At 33.2% G+C, this 16,810-nt stretch overlaps 1 protein-coding gene across 9 annotated transcripts; it reads left to right on the top strand.

Annotated features, from left to right (window-relative positions):
* Window positions 1-2,279: 2,279 nt before the first annotated feature.
* LOC105636790 (Pentatricopeptide repeat (PPR) superfamily protein) lies at window positions 2,280-15,873 on the top strand. Of its 9 annotated transcripts, XM_089726951.1 has the most exons (9): window positions 2,280-2,550; window positions 2,725-2,794; window positions 5,248-5,407; window positions 5,942-6,144; window positions 10,324-12,986; window positions 13,615-13,721; window positions 14,604-14,671; window positions 14,771-14,891; window positions 15,118-15,873. In XM_089726951.1, exon 5 carries the CDS (start codon window positions 10,349-10,351, stop codon window positions 12,494-12,496), a length of 2,148 nt encoding a protein of 715 aa, XP_089583077.1. In that variant the 5' UTR covers window positions 2,280-2,550; window positions 2,725-2,794; window positions 5,248-5,407; window positions 5,942-6,144; window positions 10,324-10,348; the 3' UTR covers window positions 12,497-12,986; window positions 13,615-13,721; window positions 14,604-14,671; window positions 14,771-14,891; window positions 15,118-15,873. The 9 variants fall into 9 exon arrangements, with proteins under 9 accessions (XP_089583077.1, XP_089583078.1, XP_089583076.1 ...); XM_089726952.1 differs by lacking the exon at window positions 14,771-14,891; XM_089726950.1 differs by lacking the exons at window positions 14,604-14,671; window positions 14,771-14,891 and having other exon boundaries at window positions 6,010-6,144.
* The last annotated feature ends 937 nt before the right edge of the window (window positions 15,874-16,810 follow it).

Raw genomic sequence — 16,810 nt, 5'->3', positions numbered from 1 at the left:
ATACACATCTTAATATATATATATGTCTAATGACTAAAAAAATCTAAACTTTGATCATTTTAACAATTTTAGCTAATTCTTTTAATAATTATACCTTACAAATTTACCGTCAGCAAGTGACATATTATGACGAGGGTCTCACTAACAACCAAATCAGTATAGTAATAACGGTTAGTGGATGGAAGCCACAATTGTTAAGAAAAAATTACTTTGAGGTATCAATTGTAGCAATTAAAAGAATTCGTGGATGAATGAACTCTGAATTTTGGCCTTTTTAATAATTATGATATATATATATATATATGGTGTGAGATTCTCCTATATAGCACAAACGCACAAACACATAATAGTGGATGAATGAACGTGCACTGTTAGATGTATGGATTCCACTATTCAATAGGGTACTAAAATTCATTCATCATTCATTTGCTTGTAATATTCACATATACTTTGCTTTGGCTTAAAAAGTAATAAAATGGCAATTTCTACACAAGATTTACCCTCGTTTGGAATAAATGGATTCTACAATCAATAAGAAAATTAAATATTTAAATAGAAAATTTTATGGATTTAAATAGAAAATTTTATAATGGAATTTCTAAATGAATTTTTCAATTTTAAATAATTTTATGATAAAACTCTTCATCAAGTCTTCTAAAATTATTATGCTAAATTATTTTAGGAATAAAAGCAAATCGATTTTTAATTTTAAATTTATTTTAAATATAAAAAATTTACTTACAAATGAACTCTATTTAAAATTCACTTTATAAATAAATTCCACATTTTGAGTTCATCCATGACAACGGAGCGGTTATACTTGTTACCCCATGTGTATTTCTTAAGACGAAAAAAGGGAAGTCTATATGAATACATGGATTCACAAATGTAGAATTTATACTTGCGAGCCTATAAGTTGAGAAGGCCTTCCACAAATCCATTAGTATTTGACCCAAACTGTTATAAAGCCTTCCACATCTTACACTTTTGACTCCCACTGGGCCTTGAAAGTTGAAAAGGCTTCCACCTATTGCCCATTTCAAATTTTTTTCTTTTTTTTTTTTTTTCCACTTAACAAATATCAGAAATTAGATCTCAAAATTAAAGAAAATGTTAAAAAGGTTTATAAATTAATATATACCAAAAGTAACCTTATATAGTTTATATGATTTAACCACCGCGATGACAATCCACGGTGACAATTGGCTGACCAACGATAATAATTGCCGACCCATAGTAGCAATAATAAATATAATATCATACACATACATATATAGTATATACAAGGTATACACAGTGTGTATATATGTAGAACCAATTAGCACGTTAAATCAACTAAGTAAACGTGTATATATGTATATTTACTACATCAATATTAATGTAAGCAGAATCGAAAATCCTACCTTATCTCTTTAAAACATAGACAATATTTATAATAGTGATAGTTTTCCGGCAAGCATTAAGTCATTGATAAGCTTATATAAAAATGAAATAAAAAAAGGTAATCAAATAAATAAATAAAGAAGAAGAGCATAAATGAAACCACATAAATGAAAGCATAATGAAAACGAAAACGAAATCAAATATTGATAAAAAGAAAAGAAGAAGAAGAAGAACATAAATGAAACACAGAAATAGAAATGGAATCAAACCCAGAGAAGCGATCACCTGCAATGACAGAGTTCACGCCTGTCATAAACAAAAAGAAGAAGAAAAAACGAAAAAGAACATAATGTGCAATAGGTTAAAAGGGTAATTAGATAAATGAATAATAAAATTGACATTAATTTAATAGTTTAGGTCAAACTAATATTTTTTTAAATAAAGTTTCAAAATCTGACATATACTATATATATATATTGAAGATGGTTAAAGATCAACTTTATTAATTTACTAATGTCAATTTTTTTATTCACTATATTAATAATTATTTGATTTGATTGATCTTCTTACAAAAATTTCAACAAAGGAAAGTGTGAGATTAAAATATCTGATCTATAAAATGAAATAACCCCATTTATTTTTTTCAAAAGAATTTTAATTTAATTTGTGAATAAAAGTTTTGTAAAGAATGTTTTTATTGGATAAAATAAATTTTTAATGAAATAAGATACAGAACCTCTAGACCTAGAACAACAACGATCGGAAAGGAAACCATGATTAAACCACTTGAAAACCAAAAAAGATCAAATCAAGCCAGCACCTCGAACAAACCACCAAACCGAACCGAGTCATCCGAATCAAACCAGCATAACAAAATTTTAAGAAGGAAATCCTTAAATCGAACCAAGAAGACACCTCTTCCTCTTTGCGCGATCTGAGTTCGCTCTCTCAACCTCCATCAGTCTCTTTCCTTCTCCATTTCCGGCGGAACAAAGGCCATAAACTGGCACTTGAAGCTACAGAAATAACTCTCACCACCTGCCCTTCCTTTCCTTGACCTTCGACTTCTTTTTGTTGGTTGAGATCGCGAAACGAGAAAGAGCAAGGGATAGGGGCTGTTTCGTTTCTGGCTAAAAACTCACCGCCTTCGGCGACTTCCTCGGCCTGGTGAGTTCAAATCTCATCTTTACCACCTCTAATTTTGTTCTTTAATGGGATGTAGCAATTTTACATATTTACTCATATATATATATATATATATATATATATATATATATATATATATATATATATGAGTAAATATTTTGCATTGATTTAAGTTCCTCCGTTCTCTTCCTATAGATTGTTTGGGTATTGTCTACTACCGGAAATCAAAGTCAGAGTTAGTAACTTGCTTCTTTCTTCAGCCACTGTGAGTAGTACTAAGTATTATTTACTCCTAAATCATGCAAATCCACTTGCATTCCCATAATTGATCTTAACATCGTAATGGCATTAAACATATTATTCTTTTAGTGTGAATGATGTGTTTGTTGATTTAAGCAAAGTGCTCTTTTATATTTTATGCTTTTATATGATTCATTGTATTGGTTATTATCTGCAATTGCTTATTCTGATTGAATTGAACGTGAAATGAAACTTGCATTTACTAAATGTGTAAATGTTTTGATACCTAGATTGTTGTCACTTGTGGTTACTTGCAAACTTGTGATGTGATTGTCAATGTTTGATCATGTAACTGTTGTGGTTTATTGCAATGTTTGTTTTGACTTATGGATGTGTATATGGATGAATGTTGTGTGCTGTGGATATGAGATGTAGAAAAATGGAAATATAAAAATAAAAGCCATGTGGGTTATGGTATCTTGGCCATATGGGGGATCGGCTCCTCGGCTCGTATTTTGGGGATGAGCTCCTTGGTCTATATATGGGGGATGGACTCCTCTTGCCAAGTAGAGGGATGGGCTCCTCTATCGTGAAAACGTGAATAACGGATTTGTGAATTGACATAGATGTGATGTGTAATCCATTTATTGTCATGTGGAATGTTATGATTTTGATGATGTAACTATGTGGGTATATCTATTAGATGTGAATCTACTCCAAGGACCACACCAACATGATCATTTTTGTCTTTTGTATAAATTTGTAATGGACTAATATATAGCATTGTGTGACTGAAGCATATGACATTCGAGAGACTAGACAATTCATTTGCATGACCATGTGTGGTGTTTATAATACTTACTACTATTCAGTGAGCTGTGGCACTCATGCCGGCTCATTTAGTTTTTCCAGGTTGTTAGGTCCCCCTTTCAACTACTATTGTCTTCTCTGAAGCAGCTAGCCTTGTTCTTATGGAGGACTCTGCTTGTCTATGCATAGTTAGAGTTTCTCAATTACTGTAAAGTTCTAGAATTACAAAGTAAACATAAAATTTAAATTTCTAATATTAGAGATGTTCCATGTCTTTGGTTATGTTTGTCAATATTTATATTCATACATATATTTTATAAACAAGACTTTTTAAAGTTTATGGATCAATTATTGGGGCCAAATAATATTGGGCTTAGAAGTAGTTATGGTCAAGAAAGACTTACTACGGGTTTCGGGGGTCTTACACTTACCCAAGCCCTATTGCTTGTCCGGCCAAGGAGACAGGTTGTGACAAAGACAGTATGAGAGCATAAGTTAGGGCCTTAATCAAGTAATTGCGGAACATAGGATTCCTTCCTAGTGAGTAGTGTCCTTATGTAGGTAATTAAGCCTATAATCTTATAGGAAGACCTATTTGTGAGCATAGACTGTGGATGCCTTGGTAAAATAGAAAAATGGTAATGAAGTGTTGAGCATGATGGTGGAAGATTTTAAGCAACACTAAGTTTTGTGATTAGGTGATGATGTTGGATTTAGAAATGATGTTAAGGCAGGTGCACGAAATTGTTGGATTATCGAGAGAACAAGATTATTATGTAGTAAAGATAAAGGGATATTCCATTTGTATTAGAAACAAATCAGAATTCAGAAAAGAATGGTGAGTGATAATTCCTTTGAATATTTCACATAAGGGGGAACATATGGTAAGTTAAATGTTTCCTAAAGTAGAAAGGAGCCTAATTATTAGAAACAGTATGGAATAAGTTAGAATCGGTAGGGTATTAAGAAAATCTTTAGCTAGGAAATTGAAGTCATAGTACCACAGAAGTGGTAAACTTATGTTTCGAGACTAATGAAGGTCAGTAAGAAGTAAGGTGAGGTGTGATGGGGTCACGAAAGGGCTAACTTTTCGGTAAGGTGAGAATATTACCTATAAGAAGAGAAAGGTTTAAACTATATCATAATAAGGTTGAAAAGAATATTCTTTCTGCCTTGGGAATGAGTCAGAGAGTAGGAGGAAATATCGAGCATAGATCCTTAGACTATTGCATATATTAGACATAAGCCATAAATTAAAGCTTCCTAAAGAAGAGAAGAAACATAAATTATTAAGGAATACTGCAGAATTCTTGTTAAAGGGATATGTAAAGAGTAAATGAAAGTTTAAGATTGATATATTATTTTTTACTCAATTTTCCCAATCAATTAACATATATTTTTCTTCAACTTTTCCATCCAGTAAATAAAATTATTTTATTGTGTAGGGATTTTTTTTTATCTCAAACGGTTTGAGTGTTGATAGAATTTACAATCCTCCTTTAAATAAATAAAAAAAAAAAGAAAATTTTCATGTATCATATAATTTTATAGAAATTATTGGTATATAACAATTTTTCTTATTTTAATAGACTGTATATTAAAAAATCCTCTCCTTCCTAAGAACGGCATCGTTAACTTCTTCCTTCTATCATGTCCCACCTTGCTCAGAATTTTCTGGTCCGATCAAGATGTGCTTGGAGAAGAAGGGAGATAATGTATCACCAAGGTCAAGCCTTGGATTGACTCGAATTGCGGCTCCTTACTGGCTGGCCTCCAGTCTCTGCTTCGAACCGACCTCATTGATCGTCTTTTTAGGTTGCTCAATCAGGTACTTTACTACTGCTATTGTAACTATGGTTTGCATGAGTTTTTTTGAGGTCTCAGAAAAAACCGATGCGATTGGAGATATAACTTGTTTTTGGGAGCTAAAATCCATGTAATTTATGCTCTTTATGTGCAAATGTTTTGAAATACGACCAAAAGCTGTACTTTGTTGACAGAGTGCTTTTAATTCTATATTCTAGAGCTAATTCATTGCTTAGGAACAAGACACTCACTTTGCAGTGCTATTAATGCACTTGTTGGGTGTTTAATAACTTATCTTAGTGATGGGCATTTGGCTTGGTTTTGGTCTCCCCTATGGGATAAATGTACGTGTGGGTAGATAGTTTGAAATAATGATTGAATTAGGAGGAGCTTCTCCAGTACTAGTGGATGAGAATGCTGAGGGCTAAGCGGCTAAGGTTATTACATGCCAAATGGTGAATATATGTTTTAATAGACTGTTATGTTAAAAAAATCGTCTTCTTCCCAAGAACAACATCATTTTGTTAGCTTCTTATTCCTATCCTGCCCTACCCAGAATTTTCTAGTTCGATTGAGATGTGTTTGGAGAAGTAGGGAGATAATGGCTAGAGCTTGGCTCAACAGATTCCTGGAAGCTAAAGCTGTCAGTATCATCAAGGTCGAGGTTTAGATTGACTCAAATCGCGGCTCCTTACCGGCTGACCTCTAGTCTCTGCCTCAAACCAACCTCATTGATTGCCTCCTCAAGTGCTCAATCAGGTACTTTACTGCTATTGTCACCATGGTTTGCATGAGTTTCTTTGAGGTTTTAGGAAAAACTGATGCATTGGAGATATAACTTGTTTTTGAGAGCTAAAATCCATGTAATTTGTGCTCTTTACGCGCAAGTATTTGGAAATTCAATCAAGAAATGTAATTTTGTTGACAGACAGAGTGCTTTTAATTCTACATTCAAAAGCTAATTCTCTGCAAATCCGCAAGAATTGCTTAGGTGAAAGGAAATCTCTTTGTGAAGCTATTAACAGTGATGCAGTACGCTTGTTGATTATTTGATTATGTAAGACGCAGCTACCCTTAGTTTGGAAGCAATTTGAATTCTTCAATAACGTACCTTAATGATGGGCATTTGCATTGGTTTTGGTCACCCTTATGTGATAAATGTATATGTGGTTAGATGATCTACAATAACAATTAAAGTGCTATGTTGTCAAAGTAAACTTTTGTATGTGCAAAATTCTCAACATTCCATTGATGCACAAGCTTCCATTAATGCAAAGAAACTTCGCATTGTTAACATTTTTCTATATGCTTAAGCTTAGAGCTTGATTTTTTTTTTTTTTTTTTTTCAATCTGAAAGTTCTCTGGCAATGAAGCTAGATTTCTTTCTCTGGATACTACGGGACCATAACATTAGTTTTGCATTGTGTTTTACATGTTTTTACAGCATCCTCTTGAATGACAATTTTTATAAGATTGAAAATTTCAGATATCCTAAGCATGTATTATGAAATATCACTCAAATTATTTAACAATGTATTGGCTTCTTCTACATATTTTTGCCAGAAATCGTTGTTTCCCATTTTCTAGAGCGACGAGCCTTTTGCATTTACTGTGAATATTTTCTTTGTAGTTGCTATGTTAAGGGCAAGCTTATATAAATTTAAGGAAAAAGAACATATTATTCGAATCAATAATTATTAACCTTCAAATAAATAAGAAACACGTAAAAGTGCAAAAACAAATCTTCGGCTTTAAATATTACTCTACTTGCTTCATTTACAGCATTTTCACTAGTGCATTATCGTATCTTTAATTAACATAATTGATAAGGGACTCTTGCAAGTACTCTTGCAAGAGACTGGACCCCTAACTTCGCTCTAAAAGCTAGCTCGTAGAGGAAGGACTGAACCCAGCCTTATATACTAGCCCAGGATGTACTCCGCGGGCGATGTGGGACGCATCATCCCCACCTCCATAAGACCCGACTGCCTCAGTCGGCGTTCTAACGAATCCCATGAGACACTGACCCTACGGAGTCAGAGCTCTGATACCAAATGATAAGGGGCTCTTGCAAGTACTCTTACAAGAGACTAGACCCCTAACTTCGCTCCAAAAGCTAGCTTGTAGAGGAAGAACTGAGCCCAGCCTTATGTACTAGCCCAGGATGTACTCCACGGGCGATGTGGGACGCATCAATAATGCTAATGATGATATTTTTATGCATTGATGGATATATGAATCATTTTATCCCAAGTCAACTGTCCCAATGGAAGGTTTCATGTGGATGTTATCTATGTTTACAAGAGGGACTTTTCATAAATTATTCTCAATGAGTTATTCACCCTTAATTATAGTATTAATCATCTCAGATTAATTTGGGATGAATTTTTGGGTGTTAACAACAGTTAAATTAAAAGGAAAATGAAAAATAAGAAAGTTGACTATTTTATGTAATTATTATCTTTGAGATTGGCTTTAAATTCACTCGAAATGAAAATTTCAGAGTCAAGGTTGCCATTTTTATTGAGGTTTGCTCATTTAATCATTATTATGATTATTATTATTATTTATTTTTTACTGTCTATGTACAAATGCTAATTCAGATGTAGTTGAATTATGGATGACTAGTAAGCTTTCCTTTGCTAGCTTGACAAGGATAATATAAAAGCTATTATATTTAGTATAGGTTATGACTGATATTAAAAATTGTCATTTCCATGTTTGATTGAGATGTAATGAAAGGCAGACAGAAACATGTAATTTGGAGGCTGGCTTGGCTATTTTGGTTTTAATTGCTGATTAATTGTGGTTACCACTGAGGGCTTTATTGCATATTGTTTTCTTTGCTTGTTTACAGGGGGTTAATGTCCATGTTCTTAGGAGCGATTCTGCAGAAATTTTAGCAGAATATAAGTAATTAGAATGAGTCTGAATATGACCTAGTAGATTTAGAAAATTGAATCACATTTAAATTATAATTGTAAAATCTCTGTAATTAGTTTGTATTGATATGTATTAAAATGAATTTTCCTTGTTGAGAGCCTAGGTATGGGTTAAATCTTGTGTTATTGATTTAAAATCTGTGTAGATTTTGGCTGTATAGTCTTAGTTTCTGATGAAATTTTACCAAATTTTCTAGACTTTATAGAAATTGAGTTTAAGGATTAATTTATTTTTGTTATCTTCTGAATCTTAAAAGTTATTTCGGTAGATGAATTACTAGTTTTTCTTACTACTGGCTTTGGTAGCTCTATGCTTACCTATGCGGTGCTGGTGTGATGTGCTCTCAGGTTCAGATAGTAACAATAATATTAAGAATAAATTTCTTATTAAAAATATTATTTGTTTATTTTATTAATTTCCAATGCAACTCCTAAAAATGGAAATAGTCTAGTACTCTATAAATAATATTTTTACTAGTTAATTCAGTGACTATAGTTAGAGGTTTCTGGGTGAAATTTCTTTAGCTCGCTATTCCAAAGAGATTGGAACCTCAGCTTCTTAATGCTCTCTCTCTCTTTTCGAGAAGGTCTTCATCCAGCCTTTTCCATTTCAGAAGAGTGAGGCAAATTTCTCTTCTACTGATCAAGTATATCATATTAAAGTTGTCATTGATTAAGAAAGAGCCTTGGTTGATTAGGCTGGATAGTGGATAGGTAGGTTGACTCTCTGTGTGAGATTATAAGTGCAAGAGCTTTTGATTTGATGTTAATTAATTGAAATAGCCTGGTGTTTGAATGTAATGAACATTGAGAAATAATGGTATATATCTACATGTAATTATTGCTGACTACTACCTGTTTGTTGATTTGTCTCACTGAATTTCCCCTAACATTCAATATGATTCTGATCATATATGCTTAGGATTAATTTCTCTTTGATTTTTCACTATTCATTTTTACTCTTTATCTATTTATATTGCAATTTCAGATGGATATTGATTCTTTAGCTTTAATTTTTTAAATCCTTGCAATTAAGCTCATAATTCTTGATGGCTATGGGAATATCCAAGCTGCTGTGTTGTTCACTGTAGATGATATCAAGGGTAATATATGTACCTAATTATTTCGATTCTATTTTATAGGGTTTTTTTCCCTTTTTTTTCAAGCTTCTGAGCCTAAAAGAATTCCAGATTGAATTTATCTATGTAAAAAATCCCGACAGGCTTAAACTGTATTTGATGGATTCTTTTTCATCGCCTGGATTGTTGCTAGTTAGTATATGTCCTTAGTGGACAAAAACCATTGTTTTGCTGAACTGGGTGATAAATTATGTTTAATTTGCATTGCATTTTCAGCCCTAAGTAATTTGCACTAGGCTGTTGTACCTTGAACTTCAAGTATTTTTCAGTCTATACCGCTTTGTTTTTTAAGAAATTGAAGGGACAAGGACATTGTATTCTGTTTTCGCTACTTGACTGTGGTTTTAAGGTGTAGAGTAGCAGATTACTCTTTAAAGCATAGAAATTAATCTATGATTAATTAATTATTGTATTTTGAATTAATTTCAGTGGTTGAGCTTCCTATTATAAAATTCATCTCATCTTTGAAATGAATGGGTGTTAAACATAACATCGTTGGCCTCGGTATAAGTATATGGTTGCTTATAGTTATTTATGACCAGGATTGAGTTTTTTGTTTTCTCATGCTAGAGTTTGTATCTTGAATCATTAATATGTTATTGCATATGCTGTGCATGTACGGTAGTTATGAATCATCCCAAAACTACCTTATACTGGCTGTCTGGGCTTGCCTGCATGAATTCTGTTCTATGACTTTCTAAAGGATGTGTATTTAACTTTTTATTTTTATTTTTTTACCTTTTTGAATTCTATTTTTCATATTCCATCAAGTCAGATATAATTAGAATAAAACTAACCAGGTGAATAGAAGTCGTTTGTTCGTTGCCTGAGCTAAACTCTGTCAATTATTTTTTCAGGGGCACTATTTGGCATAATATTTGAATGGCACTACTTTTGACAACAAAAGCATTGTTGCATAAGCACATTATCAGGAGCTATTTGCATGGATTTGTGATGGCTTATGGTATTCAGAAGACTGCCTTAATTTCATATTGTGCAAGCAAATTTTTAGTTGAGGAGAGTTTGAGAATGTTTCCAGTCGTAGATGTATTCTGTAGTCAACGTCAGTTTGTGAATTTTCATCCTTTTTCTACTGGCACTCAGTCTGAAAGGATATCTTGGGGAGTTTCCTCACGTGCTCTTCTTTTGAGAAAGCTTGAAGTTTCTTTGGAACATCACCAAGTAGACGAAGCGTGGTTGACTTTTAATGACTTCAAAAGCTTGTATGGTTTTCCTACAAGTTCTTTGGTGAATAGGTTGATCACTGAACTGTGCTACTCGTCTGACCCTCACTGGCTACAAAAAGCATATAATTTAGTCTTTGGAATTTTGAAAGAGAAATCTGAATTATTTCAGACTGAAATCTTAACAACTCTTTCACTGTGCTTAGCAAGAGCACAGATGCCTATTCCTGCCTCTATGATCCTAAGACTGATGCTAGAGAAAGAGAATATGCCCTCTTTAAGTGTATTTCAGATTATTCTTTTGCACATGGTGAAGTCAAAGATTGGGACATATCTTGCATCCAATATCTTGATTCAAGTTTGTGATTGCTTATTGTGTTTAAGGAAAAATAAAATTGATCATGCAAAGGTGATAAGACCTAATACCATGATCTTCAACCTAGTACTGGATGCTTGTTTTAGATTTAGGTCATCTCTAAAAGGCCAAGAGATACTGGAGTGGATGGCACAAACTGGTGTTGTTGCTGATGCACAATCAATCATCATTATTGCCCAGATCTATGAAACAAATGGTCTACGGGATGAGATAAAGAAATTTAAAGATCATATTGATCGAGTATCGTCACCTTTTGCTTGTTACTACCGGCAGTTCTATGACTGCTTGTTGAACTTACACTTCAAGTTTGATGACCTTGATTCTGCCGCTGAACTTCTGTTAGATATGAATAAATTCAGGGTGTCTACTCCTAATAAAAATTCTACGAAGGACATTCAAAAGCCTTACCTAGTTTCTATTGGATCTCAGAATCTGAGGGCTGGGTTAAAGATACAAATTATGCCAGAGCTGCTGCAGAAGGATTCTGTTATAAAACTGGAAGATAAAAAAGAACTTGTAATTTTTGAGAATGGGAAGCTTCTCCTCAGCAATAGGGCCTTAACAAAGCTTATCCTTGGTTACAAGAGACATGGGAGAATGGCTGAGCTTCCAAAGGTGTTAGTGAGCATGCAAAAGGACTTTCAGAAACTGGGAGGATCCAATTTATGTTTTGATGTGATTGATGCATGCATTCGTTTAGGTTGGCTGGAAACTGCTCATGACATTGTGGATGACATGGAAACATCTGGAGTTCCTGTGGGCTTGAATGCATATATGGTACTCTTAAGAGCTTATTATAGTAGGGATATGTCCAGAGAAGCAGAGGGTCTACAAAGGCAAATGAGGAAGGCTGGTATAGTCACAAATATTCCTGGTGAAATTGTTGCTTCCAATGATCTTTCAAAAACAGCAGATAACACATCATCTTCTGTTAGTAAATCAGATCTGGCTGACTTCTTGGTTCAAGAAATGAGAAAGGAGGATGTGGTGATTCCTCCTGTAGTTTATGAGTTGAATTCTTCTATTTACTTCTTTTGCAAAGCCAAAATGATGGTGGATGCTTTGAAGACATATCGAAGAATGCAAGTGGTGGGTATCCAACCCACAGAGCAAACTTTTGCCTATCTGGCATATGGATATTCTTCTCTTGGAAGGTATCGAGATATCACAGTCTTATGGGGAGATATCAAGAGGAACATGAAGAACAAAAGTATGGCTGTGAGCAGGGACCTATATGAAACCTTGCTGATGAACTTCCTTCAAGGTGGTTACTTTGAGAGAGTGATGGAAGTTATTAGTTATATGAAAGAGCATAATATGCACATGGACAAAGAAATGTATAAGAGTGAGTTCTTGAAGCTTCATAAGAATCTATACAAGGGTGTAAAGGCATCAACAGTGAGAAATGAGGTTCAAAGAAAGAGGCTTGAGTTTGTTCAGACATTTAGGAAATGGGTTGGCATTGATTGAAGTTCAATCAGAAGTTTGTAAATACATGATTCATTTGAAAAGCAAGGTTCTTTGACTTGTCAATTCCCAGTTGGAAGATTTGGCATCACTAACGGTGTTCATATGTTTAAATGCCTGACTGACCCATGTTGAATGCAAAATCGAAGCTTAGACTTGTGGGTTTGGACTAATTAATTGTATTTGGGCTGAATTCAATATAAAGAGCCAACTTTTCAGGTTAAATGAATATTCATTAATGATACCACTATTCTAAACCGATTTTGCTTCTAAAGCCTAAAGTCTGTCTGTCATCTCTCCTCACTACCCTAGCTCCACTCTCTTGCAATCTCTTGCTATCATCTCTGTTGATAGAAAGAATTGCTCATAAATTGGCGTGTGAAATCAGGGGTGCTTCAAGATCAAAAGCAAAAATCAAGAATCCAAAGCGAAGATTGCTCTCTAGCTTCAAAAATCAACAATCCAAGCGATTTCCTCTGTTATTATTTTTAAGGTTCGATCTCCTCTTCCTTTAGTGCAAAATGCATATATGCATGCATGTTTGTTGATTGATTGGGTCCAACTAATTTTGTTGTTTTGATGGTAGGAACTATGTAAAGCTTGTGCTCGATCTGATTTATTATTAGGGTCTATAGTCTCTGAGGGTTTATATATTTTGGTATCTGTTTGTTTTAATTATTAGGGTTTGGTTTCTATGGAGTCACAGCTGTGCCTTGTGGTGACTACAATGGATTTAGAACCACACTCTAATTTTCCCCTGTTTTAATCAATTTAATATACACCCAGTAATCCCAATAACATGAACATGCAGTATTATAGTACCCATTAGCGTTTTGTTTTTCTTTGTTGCCACCCTTGATTGTGCATAGCGTAAGTACAAAATATTTAGGGTTCTCTTATTCTGTGTCATCTATGGCTTTACAAGTTATGCACAAAAGTAAACTTCATTGTGTATGGAAAATTTCTTTTCATTTTGTAGCTTTTTATTATTTTTCTGGACATATATAGTATATAGATCAAGGATTCCATCGGTTAATGAAATTTTCAACAAAACTGCCAATTAATATTATTTATTAGGGCAATTACACTTATATATAGTTCGTACTTGCATTTTTTACTAGAGGTTGAGCACATCACATAGCAATGAACTTCCACAGCTCCATTAAGCTCTGCTTGTTTCAGTGTCAGTATCAGCTCCAACTTTAGCTCCTGCATTCAGATAAAACAGGTTCATTATCTAGTTTCCTTTGTCTTGTTTTGTTCTTTTTATTCAATGTGGGTGCCTAATGCTGTCTTTTTTTTGTCTCTATCTTGGTTGGTCCTCTTCTTTGTCTTTGTTGTCTTGGTGATGGGATGTTGGACAAAATTGATAATTTTTGTTTAGCAATATTGCTTATGCTGTTATTGGTTTGTTTTTCTGTCAAATTAGATAATTTTTTGTGACTTGGTAATTGATTTTTTTTTTTTTCCTGATTTGGTGGTATGGTAGCACACTTAATTTAACTTTCAGTTTTGAATCAAAGTAGAAAAATGAGATATTACAAGTTTCTAGTTATATTTTAACACAATGCGCCAAAGTAAAAGACACAGAGCACCTAAGAAAGATGCTCTGTAGCATCTATGGGTTTCATTTTCAAGTCCTACATTCCCGGTAAAACCTTAATTATCGCTAGCAATTTGAGTTTAACAACAATTATTCATTACTAATAATCGAGAAAGGAATTGATTTGATGGGAATCATCCCAGAGGCACAGCTCAAACTATTCTTCCGAACTCGCTGGTATATATCACCTTCTGAAACTGATATTAATGTAATCTTAATTTGATAGTTCTGTCATCTGTGGCTGTTCTCTTGACTATAAGAAAATTTCTTATTGATATTGATAGTGGACTGATGTTACTTTCTGTCCTCTGAGTAACTTCTTATTTTACATTTTGAACTTTCAAAATATGAAATATATATATTAAAAAAAAAAAAGAAAAATTAGAATCACGCCATGTACTTTTTGTTTTTGTATTTACTTTCTTGAAGATTTTAGTAGTTTGTGAAAATTATGGATTAATTCAGTGTTTTTATTATTAATTATGATTGTATGAGGTTAATTAACAGGAGAACTAAAGATGGTAATTGCAACGGAGTTTATTGGCTTTGTTGAGCTCATTTTCTTAAATCTGGAGGTAGAAAAAGATTGCAATTTTTTTTGTTAGCTTTCTGTTGCTCATTTTGCTTGAATGAAATAGCACTTGGTGAGACAACACATTTTCTTTTTTCTGCAGCAATCCAAATTCCTTTGAATTAAATGGGCAGCAGGAAGGACAGCTGCCAACTATTTTAGTTTTTATGACAAGAAATTTAAACTTTTATTATGAGGAGTTGGGCGTTAATTTTTCATTAATTGTAAGATTAATAGACATTTTTAGACTTTCACTTTAGTTAAAATCATTAACAAATTGGATTTTTTAGTGGTTTACTTGCTAATTTTCACTGTTCGACCAATAAACTGGCTTACTGTATAAGTAGTATATATGCTTGCTCTTCCTTGATTTGTAGAGATTGTACTAATTAATGTGCATACCAAAATGATAATGTGCTTACTTCCCTTGCTCTTATTATTTTCATTCAGGTCGGTCGTTCCATCCATGTAGCCTTTATGCCATACTGAAGAGAGTTCAAGGGAAGTTTCATCATTACCAAGTATGCTTCTTATTAATGTTGCCTTCTTCTGTTAAAGAAAGATTAGGGTCACCCCAGTTAGATCAGTTCTAAAAGAAGTGAAGAAAAGCCTTAAAACAACTGGAATAACCAAGCCTGCAATGGTCATGCTAAAAGGCAAATAGGTGACCCTTCGTAAGTGAAACCTGAGTAGCATTTGCTATGGTCTTATCAGCTTGGACTTCAAATCGATTATTTCTTCGCCATACTTATCAGCTTCTTCTCCAATAGTTCTTTATCTACTTCAATTTGTATGATCCTCTGAGCGGTCTTCCTCAAGTTTGGATAGTCTGTCTCTCAGATCACTTCTCTAAGATCACTTCGGAGTTGTTGGAAGGGGCGGGACTGGCTAAACCAAGAATCGGCTGGCTGCCTGGTTCAATAATGAAGTTGGCTCGGTTTTTGAAAGAAGAGAATGGATTTTTTTGAAAAAATCGGATTTTTTTTTTTTTGACAACAATATGTTGCTGATTCAAAGAAAAAGTTTTATTATTTTTATATGTATTTGGTATGGTTTGTGTGTTTGAGGAAATTAATTTGTGTGTTTAGAAGAACTTATTTGAGCTGTCACCGTGGATTGAATAATGTGATTTGAATTTATGAGTGTTGGATCATTATTCGATTTGACCTGTGGTATTATTAGTTAAAATTTTATGTTATTTTATTATATTGGATGGATATTTGATGAGAATGATATATTATATATGTTGACTATTGGGAAAATAATTTCTGTTGCAAGTAATAAATAAATATATAAAAATATTAGAAATTTAAAAATTAAAAAAAAAATATGAAAAGTTTCACACTTGTGAGGAGGAGAAACATTAGAAAAGTACTAAAAGTTACATATATAAAAATATGCAGCTGCTTTTTCTTCTCTTTCTCCCTTGTATATGCTTCTTCTTCGATAAAAAAATAATAAAAAATAATAAAAAAAAAAAACAGTAAGACTCCCTCTGCTTCGGAACATATTAAAGTATCTTGCTTTTACCTTTGTTCGCGCGCTCGCCGCCGCTTCGAGTGTTGGGTTGCTCTTGATATGTGGAGAAATTTTGTCGCTTAGCAAGTAAAACGCGAGTTCTGTTGATTCAGAACAAATAATAATTAATAAGTGTAAGGGTCTATTCGGAACTCTCTGTTTCCATTTATTGGCTTTTGATTTTATTTTACCCTTCCCAGTTCTAAATCAGAGCTCTAATTGATTTTCTTAAATTTATGCGAGTTTATGGGTTTAATGGAGAAAGACTGTAATCTAATTTAGTTTGGTCTTAACATGGAATTAAAAAAAAATTTAAACTTTGAAAAAGTATTTGAAAAGCTTCTGTTATTCTTATTGTTATCTTTAATTTGTTTTTATATGTATAAGCTGAAATTTCACTGAATTTTTTCTTTTATGCGTTCAGTTTCGTGTGTTGCTGTTATTGTCTATATTGTTTTTTAGCTAATGTTCATATAAGGTTTCACTTGAGTCCTAAATGGTAGAAAATGAATATGTATTTGGATTCTGATATCTAATAAGTTCTACCTACTATTGGTTATGAAGTCTTATTCTGTTCAATTCTGCTTTTAAAAAAATGCAATTCGTTGCCTGGTTATAATTGCTT

Source organism: Jatropha curcas, chromosome 10, assembly GCF_041381405.1.
Source record: "Jatropha curcas cultivar XTBG-Jc1 chromosome 10, XTBG_Jcur_1.0, whole genome shotgun sequence".
Taxonomy (NCBI): Eukaryota; Viridiplantae; Streptophyta; class Magnoliopsida; order Malpighiales; family Euphorbiaceae; genus Jatropha; species Jatropha curcas.
Note: the sequence above shows the minus strand (reverse complement) of the source record. Positions and strands in the feature narration are given on the sequence as shown.

Coding starts and splice junctions, on each gene's coding strand:
- LOC105636790 (XM_089726958.1), top strand. CDS start 10,349: ATGGCACTACTTTTGACAACAAAAGCATTGTTGCATAAGCACATTATC.